The 12,525-nt window shown below is 53.0% G+C and overlaps 6 protein-coding genes across 6 annotated transcripts; 1 reads left to right on the forward strand and 5 right to left on the reverse strand.

Annotated features, from left to right (window-relative positions):
- Positions 1–556: 556 nt before the first annotated feature.
- On the reverse strand, positions 557–1,876 carry J4E82_010776 (uncharacterized protein; the record flags this gene model as incomplete). Its single annotated transcript, XM_051736986.1, has 1 exon — positions 557–1,876. One exon carries the CDS (start codon positions 1,874–1,876, stop codon positions 557–559), a length of 1,320 nt encoding a protein of 439 aa, XP_051583265.1.
- Positions 1,877–2,214: 338 nt separating this feature from the next.
- J4E82_010777 (uncharacterized protein) lies at positions 2,215–3,981 on the reverse strand (the record flags this gene model as incomplete). The annotated part of the gene is made up of 4 exons (XM_051736987.1): positions 2,215–2,466; positions 2,518–2,599; positions 2,654–3,892; positions 3,947–3,981. 4 exons carry the CDS (start codon positions 3,979–3,981, stop codon positions 2,215–2,217), a joined length of 1,608 nt encoding a protein of 535 aa, XP_051583266.1.
- A 1,326-nt stretch (positions 3,982–5,307) lies between these two features.
- J4E82_010778 (uncharacterized protein) lies at positions 5,308–5,793 on the forward strand (the record flags this gene model as incomplete). Its single annotated transcript, XM_051736988.1, has 4 exons — positions 5,308–5,349; positions 5,399–5,438; positions 5,490–5,532; positions 5,658–5,793. 4 exons carry the CDS (start codon positions 5,308–5,310, stop codon positions 5,791–5,793), a joined length of 261 nt encoding a protein of 86 aa, XP_051583267.1.
- Positions 5,794–6,246: 453 nt separating this feature from the next.
- Positions 6,247–8,670, reverse strand: J4E82_010779 (uncharacterized protein; the record flags this gene model as incomplete). Its single annotated transcript, XM_051736989.1, has 1 exon — positions 6,247–8,670. One exon carries the CDS (start codon positions 8,668–8,670, stop codon positions 6,247–6,249), a length of 2,424 nt encoding a protein of 807 aa, XP_051583268.1.
- A 617-nt stretch (positions 8,671–9,287) lies between these two features.
- Positions 9,288–10,868, reverse strand: J4E82_010780 (uncharacterized protein; the record flags this gene model as incomplete). The annotated part of the gene is made up of 1 exon (XM_051736990.1): positions 9,288–10,868. The coding sequence occupies one exon, from the start codon at positions 10,866–10,868 to the stop codon at positions 9,288–9,290; it is 1,581 nt and encodes a 526-aa protein (XP_051583269.1).
- An 826-nt stretch (positions 10,869–11,694) lies between these two features.
- J4E82_010781 (uncharacterized protein) lies at positions 11,695–12,234 on the reverse strand (the record flags this gene model as incomplete). The annotated part of the gene is made up of 1 exon (XM_051736991.1): positions 11,695–12,234. One exon carries the CDS (start codon positions 12,232–12,234, stop codon positions 11,695–11,697), a length of 540 nt encoding a protein of 179 aa, XP_051583270.1.
- Positions 12,235–12,525: the final 291 nt, after the last annotated feature.

Consider the following 12,525-nt stretch of genomic DNA (forward strand, 5'->3'; position numbering starts at 1 on the left):
GGGGTCAAAGGATAATCTGAGGCGGTGCTGCGTCGGACTCTATAGTGACGGTCGCAGTGAAAGAGGGACGAGAAGATGAGGGTGGGCGGCTGATGGGGGGATGGCGTGGCGCCGTTGTGATGTTCGGGGAATCGTGTACGTGATGGTCTAAACAGTAGCTCGTGAGTTTCGGAAGCGGCGACCCTGGTCCACTTCAGCATGACATAATACGCTACTTGCGCATCACCCACGATAAGCTCTACCTAGGCAGACATTCCACGTCATTAGCATTGCACAGTTCGGATGACAGTCTGCATGTTTATGCAGCACACAGGCGTCTGCAGCGAACAAGTCTCGGGAGCTTGTTGGTTTATGAATGATTAGATTCATGTCAGGCTTCATGTCAATCATCAGATGGAATACAACATAGCGAGAATTGGGTATCTTGATTTGAATGTGTAAACTCCACCCCATGCTGCTGAGCCCTTGTATGCTTCCGGGTGTTCAACGCCGTTTAGAAATAATAATAATAATAGTAGTAGTAGTAATACAAGCTCCTTCTCCAGCGCTTTCCTGTCTACGCACCGGGAACAGGAGGCGTGATTTCACGCGACAGAACCCGCAGATTATTCATCATACCGTTGATCAAGCTCTCAAACTTGGTCACCTCCTTCCGCCTCACTTTGTCCGCCTCTGCGATGAGAACACCAGAGTCCAGTTCGAGCTCTAGCTCGTGGTTCTTGCTGGTTCCTTGCGTGACCTGGGTCAGATCGACTTGGTACGCGCCCAGCCACGAGTACGACATGCGATCCTTTTGCCGCTGCATACTCTCCAGTGTCTTGCCTCCTTCCAGAGCGGGCTTGAGGCTCTCGATTGGACCCGGAAAGTCGATTTCGAGGTTGATGCCGATGCGGTAGTCCCATTCCGTCTTGGGAGAGCTGACTTCGAGGTTGCCTATTCGGTGTTTTATGATGGCTCGTAGGAACTCGCCCGTCTTCATGTCGCGCGTCACACGGACTTTTTGTCGGCTTCCAGATGCGCTAATGAGGCGCTGGACTATAGGGTTTAACTTGGAAAAGCCGTCCTGGTCGAGCTCATAAAAAATGTCCGTCTCGTAGGTATGTCTATAGTCGATCGCGGGACGTGAACCTCCAGATGTCTTGGAATGTTGGACCTGCGTGTTGAGGTACATGTTCATACGCTTATGTTGTTGAACAGTCATAGTGCTCTCGAACTTGACTTCTAGCATCTCGGTGTTTATTACGGTTTCGGTGCGCCAGAAGCCGCGTATTCGCTGGTTCGTCGTTTTCTCTAGGATCTGACCCCAGCGTGCTTCGACCTCGAGCTGCACCTTTGGATCCACGATGGCGTTGCGCACTGTTTCGTTGTTGACAGCCGTGTTCCATATGAAGTCGCATACGTTGCGCGAGACGTCATCGTAGATTTGCGCATCGTCTGAGATGGGCCGCTCGAAGCCTGCGAGTCCGGAAACACCGACTGCTGGGGGAGGCGCGCCGGTTTCGCTCGGCGCGTGTCCGTTGCGCTCGGCGTTGGGTGAAGGTTGAGGTCGAGGCGGCGGGTGATGCGATGGTATAGCTTGCGCATGCGGCTGCGGCTGGGCTATGACAGGTGGAGGCGGACGTGATTGTTGGCGTTGTTGCTCTTGCAGCTGCTTGAGCTCAGGCGGGAGTTCTTCACCTTCACGATAGGCCCATATCGGCTTGGGGTCATGGCGTTTCCGCTTGAGCGACATCTGCTTCTGGCTGGGTTTAGGCGTCGGTATCTTTGCGGCGGGAGTGACGGGGGAGGATGAGAAGAGTGATTGGGGATTGGAGAGTGAACGGCGCGGTAGCACCGATGCTTCCCCATCGTGATTTACTAGCGCAGATATGTCCATCGTGGGTTGTGGTAGGGTTGTGCGTCGGACTCACCATCGTGTACAGAAGGCTAGTGTTGCTGGCGCACGGACGATGTCACCCTTGGATGCCTTGTTGTGCCGCCTTGCAGTGGGATATCACTTATGTCTTTGTCTCGGCTTAGCATGCGACGATCACTCGAAATCATAAGAAGAGGTGGTCATTAAAGAGTTCGCTTGATCCGCTAGTGTTTACACCTAATCTTGTGTCCCTATGCGCCAGACCGTCATTTGCGAAAACGAGTCATGTATATGCGCCTCATGCAGCGCACTCCACACCCTCTATCTAAGCACCGCACGTCTCCGCTCCAACCCTACCTTCACGCGTCTTGGTCAAGACCAAGGTCCTCCTGTGCGGGGACAATGCGGAGTGTGTTGGTGTGGCCCATACCTCCTCTCCAGCCTTGTACGCAAATGACTGGATCGCCCTTGTTGAGAACACCGAGCTTAATGGCGTTCATAATTCCCCACTTCAAACGGCGGTCAACATCCTCCTGCCATGGTTCAGTCTTGAAGTCTGGCTTCGCCTCGGGGAAGTAAAATGGATATACGCCGCGGTACAAGTGGGAATACTGCAGAAGTTAGCCTAGGAATCCTTGTGCACAAGAGAAAAAGAAACTCACCCTAGCGGCCATCTCGTTGCGGGTAACCATGATGATGGGGCAAACGGGGCGGTACTTGGAGACAAGGCGGGCGGTGGTACCACTAATGCACGTTAGAACCTAGAATCACAGGTGTACAAGATGTCAATGAACTTACCTCGTTGTCAGGACCAAGATGGCACCGGCGTTCTGCTCGAGACTGGCACTGACAGCTGCCATAGCGCACGTCTCAGTGGTAGGGCATGGGACGGGAGCCAGCTTCCTCAGCTCGTCAAAAGCGTTGACATATGGGATAGCGACCTCTGCGAGCAGGCAAGTCTCGTGCATCATGGTGACAGCCTCTACGGGGTAGTCACCCTTTGCTGTCTCTCCAGACAACATGACACAGTCAGCACCGTCGAGGACAGCGTTACCGACGTCGCTGACTTCAGCGCGGGTTGGGCGTGGGTTGTAGGTCATGGACTCGAGCATCTGAGTTGCGCAAATGACGGGCTTGCCGGCAATGTTGCACTTGGTGATCATCATCTTCTGAGCGATGAAGACCTGGCTGGGTGGAATCTCGATACCAAGGTCACCACGAGCGACCATGACACCGTCAGTCTCCCTCAGAATCTCGTCGAAGTTGTTTACACCTTGCTGGTTCTCGACCTTGGCAATGATCTGGATGTCCTTGCCCTCCTCGCCGAGCACCTCGCGGATAGCAGTGATGTCGCTTCCACGGCGGATGAACGAGGCGAAGACCATGTCGACCTTGTTCTTGACACCGAACTTGAGATCGGCCTTGTCCTTCTCAGATAGTGGGGGAAGGTCAATGTCGGTCTTGGGCAGGTTTACACCCTTCCTGGACGAGATCTTGCCGTTGTTGACGCACTTGCACTTGAGCGTCTTGTCGTCTGTGACCTCAATGACCTCAAATGAGAGGACACCGTCGTCGACGTAGATTGTGCGGCCAGGTGCGATGACCTTGGTAATGTTCTTGTAGTCGACGTACATGTTCTTGTCGTCGCAAGCGGTGGCATATTGCTCATCAGTGGTGATGTTGATGATGGAGCCAGCCTTGATGGGAATATCGGCATCTCCGACTGTGTTACCAGTTCGGATCTCGGGGCCCTTGGTGTCGAGGGCAATAGCCACAGGCCTGCCGGGTTGTGTCCTCTCGGCCTCGCGCGCGTTGTCGATGACGGACTGGTGGTACTCGTAGGAGCCGTGGGAGAAGTTCATGCGAACGACATTGAGACCAACTTTGCGGAGGGCGTTGATCTTCTCGGCGGAGTTTGTCTTTGGACCGATGGTGCAGATGATGGAGGTTCTTCGGTACTCCCGTGCAGGTGTGTACTCAGTGTTGAGCTGGCTGAGCCACTCGATCCTGGTCCTGCCGGAGTTGAGGTGGTCTAGACTGGTGGGGGTGTCAGTGGGTGTTTTATGAGTTGTATGCCTCTATAGAAGAGACCTTTTCCAGCGCGTTCGGCTCTGAACGTAAATCATACAATCCAGTGTGCGAAGCCGCTCCGAGTCTTTACTAAGAGATTATAATTTACATACGCGTTCGCCATTTTGTGGATGGTGTTTTGGAGAGAAGAGGTGGTGGAGGGGAAAGTCTGAGTCGCTGTCGCGGAATGCGGGGCCGGTCGAAGGAGTCTTTATAGAGAACTCCAATGGGTTTGGCGACGGCTGGTGAAGAGGAAGAGAGGTGGGCAAATTGTGTCTTCAAAAATGGCGGTCGACGGGGTTTATCTTCTACTGCGACGGGCTAGAAGTTTTGTTGGCTGTTGAGCGCGTTTTGGAGGGGCAGTTTAGTCTAGGCGCTAGTTATGCTGATTAGTACGACGTGGGGCGCTGCAACCCTGAGCGGCGGCCGTTTGGATATGAGAATTGGAAACAGATTGGAGTCAGGAAATGGTCTGGAGACGGTTTGGTTGAATAAAAGGCTTTCGTTATGCGCCGAGCGATCTGCTGACGGTACTGCTGAATCTGTCCCATGGGCAAGTATTGTGACACCCATTTGCTTCTTCGACTCCACCCACGTTCCTGCATCATTGCACCCAGACATCCCGCCCAGATAAGCCGTCAAACGTGTACTGTTTTTGCACAGCAATTGAAAATCTCGGCGCCGCGTTCCCGCTGGGCGTATCTGGCTAGTGGGCAGTTGTGGTAATGCGCGGCCGGCTGCTGGCGTGTCTCGATTTTTCAGAGTGGGTTACCCGCGCGGAGATGGGTGGTGTGTTCTTGGAGGTTCATGGGGTCCAGAAAGTTTCACCCATGGACTACGTCGCGGCAGGCCCTGTTATATACCAAGTGCAGCACGTCGTAGGGTCCGCTCCTAAATCACCCGCAACTGCTCCGCATGGCTTGCCCGAGGTCAAAGGGAAAGGGTCCCATTGATGCGACATTATGCTCCAGTTCCATATTAGTGGAGACGATCGCAGGTAGCAGCCCTATCTGAGCCTCCGGGGCAGCCTACAAACAGCCTGGCCGCAGTAGCACCCAGATAATTATGGAGAACACATGAACACGATCAACGGGTGCAGTTGTCACACAGATAGCAGTACGGTATTCTAGACTAGAAACAAGGGAGCCCTGGAGTCGCGTGCCAGCTCAATCACATGCAGACGAGTGACTAAGTCGCGGCACCAGCCACACTAGGTCTCTCCTCCACCCTACACCGCATCCCGCATCCTTCGCTCAACAACACACGACAACACCACCCACACCCGCAACAAGCCCCTAGACACTCGTCGCCTCGCTCTCCCCAGCAGCCCCATACCACCCCATACCGATCCGCCACCTCTTCCGCCCAAAAAGTCGCCCATCATGGTTGTATGTACCATACTCCTCTACGGTGCCTACTACTTTGTCGGTCGGACCACCGAGTCGCATGCTCCCTAGCTCACACAAGTAACAGCTCGGCAAAGTCGCACATTACGCCTTCGATGCGGTATTAAGTACGTGCACTGGAAACACGCCTGCCCAATCCATCGCTAACACTGCTTCAGTATCCGCCTTCCTTGCCGGCGTCCGACGCTCGACTGGCCTCACGTATGTTCCCCCATCCCACCCCCCCTCGTTAAGCGCCACCCACCTCCTCTCCACACTCCATCTCGGGCCATCTCACAAGTACCCTATAACTACACGATCGGAGCTAAAGCTAAACCCAGTCCCAGTGTAAAGCCAGATACATTCGGCGAGAACCCCAGCGCCCAGAAGTGGTTTGAAAGCTACCTCTGGGTTGGCGAGACAGTCATGGACTCGAGTGTAGCATTTTTCGGCTCCAGCTCCTACTTCGAGCGCAAGCGATAGATGCCTCCATATCGAATAGGATCAGGTCACAGCGACGCGGTGTGCGGACAATGAAACGCCGCGAAAAGTGGGCGGGGCGACTGGAGCTCTGGAAGCTTGCACTGCGCCGGGTGGACTGGGTACAGTCTGGGAATATCTACATGGCACGAAGTTGAATGAAGACCCCGGCTTCGAAGTTCTACCTCGATGAGCGGGCAGATGGCGTTGGGGCGCTATACCATTATCTATGAGATTACGAATCAAAACCACTTCAAACACACGCATCCTTCGCTTCCGGTAATCGAGGTCTACTGCGGTGGAGTGAGTTCCCGTGCTGGGGCAAGGCAACACAACGCTTTTAAATATCACAATTGACGATGCAGTTGATATCTAACCCACTATCGCTACACTCCTTCCAGGGTATCATGCACGCATACATATAAATCGAGAAAACATCGGTACAGCAAAAATGTGTTAGGTCCTCCGCTTGAACCTAAACCCTGTCTCCTCATCGTCGCTGTCATCATCCCTCCTCGCAAACCTCCCCTTCTTACTAGCAGGCTGCCCGCTACTTGCGGTCGCCCCAGAACTCCTCTTCTTTCCCCTTTGTGTCGTTTGCGTCCCTTCGAGTTGCGTCTCCACAACCCTTTGAGTCCGCCCACTACTCCTCTGCGTCCGCTGTTCCGGAACTTCCTCTTCATCGTCTGGGCCGCTGTCCTCAACGTTGATGACTTCCTGTTGTGGCTGGGACTGCGTTGTTCGTTTTCTGCGAGTGAAGCCACCGACTTCTGGTTCCGAGTCGGAGTCGGGTGCTGCAGTACGACCGCGTCGGCTATGGTGTGAGCGACCAGAGGGTTCAGGATCTTCGAGGAAAAAGGCCTCGGTGATACCATGTGTCTTCTTAGAGGGTGCTTCTTCAAGTGTGACGAGGACTTTTTGGCTTTGGACGCCTTGTTCCGCACCGCGGCGACGGAACTTCTTGAAGTTTTTGCGACCGTTCCATTCGTCGTTCCAGCGCACACTGTTAGTCTGACTTTGGTTGCGTGCCGTACTTTTGTTTTGTCGGGGTAAAACGTCCATCACCTCTACTTTGGCCAGATTCTTCAGCTCGGTGATATCGATGCCCTCGAGTGCTTCCCGTAGACTGTCTTCATCCGCCTTACGACGTTCCTCTTCTTCTTTGATGCGCTGACGCGTATGCTCACGGATGTTAATGTCTTTCTCGGCTTTCTTCTCTGCTCTGTTGAGCCGCGCAAGAGTCTCCGCGCCTCTTTTCGCTGGTTTCTTCACAGAACCCCCTTCTTCTGGCTCGACAGATGCTGATGGTGCGCGGGTAGCCGCTCTCTGCTTCCTCATCCTAGCGGCGGTAGGGAACAGAGTATCCATCTGCGCTTCTTTCTCAATCGTTGATTGTACGTGTAATTGCGGAGAGGCTTCCCGTTGTGCGCCTAGTGTAGTACGTGCTTGCGAAGCAGACTTTGATGGCCCTGGAGGCGATTCAGACTGCTGAACATCTTCCATATGGGTATTCTCAACCTTGAGCTTCTTCTTCGGAAGCGGTTCGTCGTCATCGTCAAAACCAGTAAAGCGGCTCGTTTTAGGTCGGTGTATGCGCTTCCGTGGAATGGTCTTCGCAGGTTCTTCCGCTGGAGGTGTGCTCTCTTCAGGAGCCTGCGATGGTGCTCTGGATCCAGACGTTGGTGTTGGTTGACGCATGGAACGTCGAATTGTCATAGTTTCTGGTGCAGGTGCAGGAGTATTCACTTCTGCGGGCGGCCTTTGTATTGTGGTGCGATCTTTCGTGATGATTACGTCGAGAAACTCATTCTGTAAGACTGAGCGCTGACCGAGGGCCTGATCGACCCCAATGACAAAGTTTGTGGCCCATTCTTCCATCTCGTCAGGGTACGCTGGTAAGCGCACTGTTATAACGGGAAGCTTATCACCAGGTTTGCCGCGCCGCTTCTTCCCTGCTACGCTGTGAACGTAGTCGACGTACTCTTCTATTGTTGTCTCGCCCAATCGTATATCGTATAGTAGTGCTTTACCGCCTCCGCCAGTGACAGGATCCAGCAAACTGCTGTATTGACCTTCGTTCAAAAATACAAAGGTCAAGCCTGAAAATGTTTCTGACCGTGAGGGATCAGGCAATAGCATCTCCTGTGGTCGCGCAACCGGTTCTGCGCCCGCTGCTGGTATGTATTCCTTCTCCGCTGGCCACCATGCGTCAAAGTCCTGTTCCAGCTTCGAAGGCAGGTAATTGTTGTCTTCGTCGACCGATGGCGCTGCGACTCCGAGGACTGCATCGAGATATTCTGTAGTGACGATATGTTTGGCGGAAGTGAGACCCGAGAGGACTTTGGGAAGGTTTCGTTTCGCGGATATGACGTGAGTGGTCTGGTTGAATACGAAGTCGGCTGTGGTCTTGATATCCAGGGCATGTAACTGCGCACTTTTGATTTTGCTTTCTCTTGACTCTTTTGAAGCATAAGTGAAGACGATTGGGCGCCAGACAATTCTGAAAGGCGCATAGCTAGCAGCCAGTCTGATGGTATGCTCAGTGCCCTTCAAAGTCTCACGGCTGTATTCTATCGATCCGTCGGCTGCCTTCTGGCTCTTTACAGTCGTCTTGTCGTCAATCGTAATTCCTTGCCTACAACTCAAGTCGGTCACCTCAATTTGCGACCTCTTGTGAAGCTTCGTGCCGTCCTCTGGTGCTGCGTCGTAAACCTTCAGCATAACATGCTTGCGCGAGACGGCCTTGTTATCTATCTTCCAATTGGTTCCTTGTGGTCCGTCTTTGTCGTCGGACTTGGTTCGACCAAACAGTTGCTGTGACCCAGGGCGGAGCCAGACGCGCTTGCCTCCGAAAAGGCTCTCGTGCTCTAAGAACCACATGTTTGTGGTGTTGGGTAGGGAGGGATCACGAAGCGAGTGGGATGGCGGCGGACAAGATGCGCATTGTCGTCTTCGCCGTAGGACTGCGATCGAATTTGTCTCGGGTGGTGTTGGCTGCCTTCACAGTTCTAGGCTGAAGCAAGTCGAGCCCATGCGCGGGGTGACGCGCTGTCATGTGAGACGCTAACGCTCTTCTCGACGATCTCTCAGCAACCACGACCAGACCTTAACATCGTTACCGTCACGCTATTTTGGGCCGCGATCTTCGACACACATTCAGTTCACTGCCAGGATAATAAGATTCCTATGAGTGCCACTTGTGTGGGTTCATGTATTCACAGTGGACGGCGACCCAGTAGTGATAAAATTGAGGCTGAAGAATCTATAATCTGATCGGCCAGTAGAACGCGACAATCCACCTATAGAGGCGCTGCCCTACGTGGTTGGCAACAGGTACATGCACGGCAATATGCCAAAAAGAAAGAGTACGGGACAGCAAACACCAACCTATCATAAAATGAACAGACAGCGGCCAATGAATCTGGAGAGCACCAGCATTGTACCTTCTTCTTCCATCTTCTCTCCCAGCCTCTACTCTAAGAGCATCCTACAAAGCTCTACGCCTGACCTTGCGTTGTTTGCTCGAACGCAGCACTCTTCTCTCTTTCCTCCTTAATCCGCTGTGCGTACGAGCTTCGAGACCTGATGCTAGGACCCCACTTGTAGATGAAGAAGACCGGGGCGCATACGAGGGCGGAGACCGCAAACAAGACCCATGTCGAATTCTGGACACCGAGCTTCTTGTACATTGGCCCGGTGTAGAAGGAGCATAAACCCGCAAGGACATCTCGAGCAAAACCATTGCCGCCGGTGGCTGATGCTGAATAAGTTCCTCCGTAAGCGGCGACCATGTAGTCAATGGTGGCAAAGTAGATGGCAAGGTTTGCGCATCCGATTAAGACGGCGAATATGAGGGGTGCGATCCATGGCAGAGGCGGGCCAGTAACTACGAATGCGGAGCCGAACAAGCCGATGGGAAGAAGCAGTACGATCCATCGGAGGGCTGACAGTCGGCTCTCAGGGCTGAGCACTTGACCGTTGCCACGCTGCTGGTTGTGTCGTCGTATGACTGGGTAATACAGCACTGCTGCTAACCAGTAGCCGATGAAGAGGGCAAACAAGGCGAGTCCTAGCTGACTAGGAGTAAAGCCCCAGCCATCCTTCCCGAACACGTACCCGTACGATTCCAAGAAGCTGAAGATGAGTGCGTCGCTGAATCCACTGAGCAGTGACAGGAAGCCAACGATTGGTTCGCAGACTAGCATTTTGTATGGACGACCCATGATCCTGAGACAAGCCATGAAGTCAAGCTTCTCGTGTTCGGTTGGCCCAACGACGTTGGCCTCTGGGTTTTGCTTGCGGCTCTTCTTAGCTTCCTTGTTGAGCATGACCGTCGACCTGGTCTCGGGAACATAGACGAAGTGGATGAGCTGGACTGTGGCCCCAAGAATGAGCTGAATCCAGAAGTTCCATCGCCAGTGAAGGAACTGCTCGATACGGCCACCGCAAATGCCACCGATGACTGAGCCTAGACAGCTCCACAAGCTGACCCAGAGGATAGGGAGTTGTTGCTCTTCGGGATCGAACATGTCCGCAACCATTCCGAGGGTTACAGAACCACCTGCGGAGCAGAGACCGCCGAGCAGGCGTGCAGCCAGTACATGACTCCATGAGGTACTGGCACCGGCCATGATCTGCCAGATGTTGACGGTGAAGAGTGACAGCTGCATGATGGGTTTACGTCCGAACTCTTCGGACCAGGGTGCCCAGAGTTCGCAACCGATACCGTATAGGATCAAAAACCATGCCATGCCAGCCCTGGCGTTGGTGAAGTGGTTGCTACCCAGGTGGTAGTGTTCGTTAAGTGGCCCTATTGCGTTGGAATAGACCGCTGCGTTGTAATTCATGCTGGTTTGGCAGAGTCCGACTACCGTCAGGATTGCCCACTTGCGCTTGTTCGTGAACGCATATCCCGTGTTCTTCTTCGAGTTCGCCTCAGTAAGCATTAGCGGGCCGCTGGGTTGGGCTTGATCTTGGTGGCTTTGTGTTGGGACCATTTCGATCGCATCTGCAGCTTCCTTCTTACGACCAGGAGAGCCGGAGCTTGCATCGCTGTCGTTCCTGACGTATGTCGTCATGGTGTTGATGGTTTTGGTAAGGCCAGACAGGATAATCGAAGGTTGCTGGTGCAGGATGGTAACGTTGGGCTTAATTCAGCTGCGTACAGTATATTTGGTATCCTGGGGTAAGTGAACGTTGGAAGAAGAGGAGCGGGCAGACGATAGATCTTATGGCCGCCATGCACGACGAGAAACATGGGATGAGAGTCTCCACTATGCTTACTACAAGGCCCATCTAGTCCTAATGGCATCGACTAGAGTCTATGTATGCAATGGACGACGCTGCAGTGGACCCCGTCCATAGAAGCGCCAGACGGCCCGCCCTCGCTACCATGGTTGCTCGACAACGCCCGCACATGTTCGCATATGATGATGCCTCTCTAGGCCGCTCAATACAGGGCGAGGAACTCTCATCAACAGTCGTTGGTCATTTCTATGAAGGTTCTTGTAAAAGTGCTTCGCCATGACTCCAAACTCGGAGCCTCTCAACGCAACTGCAGCTCGACAAACTTAAGTTCGCGAGCACAGCCATTTCTCGAGAACACGGAAGTTCGGTTCGGAATAATGCGGGGAACCATGAACGTATCAGTATTGCAAGTACATGATGCGTCTATACCCCTTCGCTCAATGTTAGGGTACCGCCTTTACAGCTTTAGGTCCATCCGGGGATAGCACGTGAGCAGGACGTACTTTGCGTACCATCTTTACAGCTATTTTGTCTATTCAAAACTCCGCCTATTGGCTTGGAAACATAACTTTGCAGGTCACATGAACGTAGCCCCGTGACTGTTACGTTATGTCGAACCTCCATTGCTTCACCTACTCCACCTACACAACCGACCTTTCAGTGCGAATCAGATACTCCTTCCGTCTCAGCATCACTCTCATCATCCCACTTCCACTCCTCATTCGTCCACGCTTGCAACGGCATCCAGCTCTCTCCTCTCTTGACCTCAAATTCCTTTTTCAGATCTTGGAAGTGTACCTCCAGTTGATCTCTCAGTTGCACGAGTGACGTATCCTGTTCATCTACTGCGCGGGTTAAATGGGTGAGGTTGCGGGATGCATGATCAAACAACCCACCGTCCTCGACAGGTTTGGAAAGAAATGACAGTGGTGGCGAGTTGGCTGACGTAGAGAAGGCGGGTTCGTAGCTGTAGCATGTTTTTGGGGTGGATAACTTGCGGTCTTGCAATGTCTTCGGATCTAACTTGGAAAGGCTTGTCGCGTCAGGGTCTAGATGCCTCAAAGTATCTTCGTTAATTTTCGCATCGCAAAGGCTCATTGTATTCATTGATGAGTTATGGCTGTTCCGCACCTTGCTGTCGTTGATGTTTCGTTCCGGATACAACACTTGCTGTGAATCATGACTTTGTGTCGACATGTCTGTGTGCTGTCTTTGGTGGCGTATTGGTAACACTAAAAAGTTACAGCACAGAAAGCAGAGCAGCCTTACTTGTATAGAGGCTGCAAACGAGAGCGATGTTCCAGCAAGCAGTTAACAGAGTCCCCTAGACACTACTCCTTGTTAGGGTTTGCTGATGACAAGACCAGAGTTGCTAACAATCAATCCAAACTGATGAGACTGACTGACTGACTGATTGCTTGGCAGTCAGTTCAGTGTCAGTTTAGAGCTCTCGTCTTATCAGTCAGTTCAGTTTAGAGCTCTTAAACT

The sequence above is a fragment of the Alternaria postmessia genome (assembly GCF_024291825.1).
Source record: "Alternaria postmessia strain BMP 2775 chromosome Unknown scaffold_142, whole genome shotgun sequence".
NCBI lineage: Eukaryota > Fungi > Ascomycota > Dothideomycetes > Pleosporales > Pleosporaceae > Alternaria > Alternaria postmessia.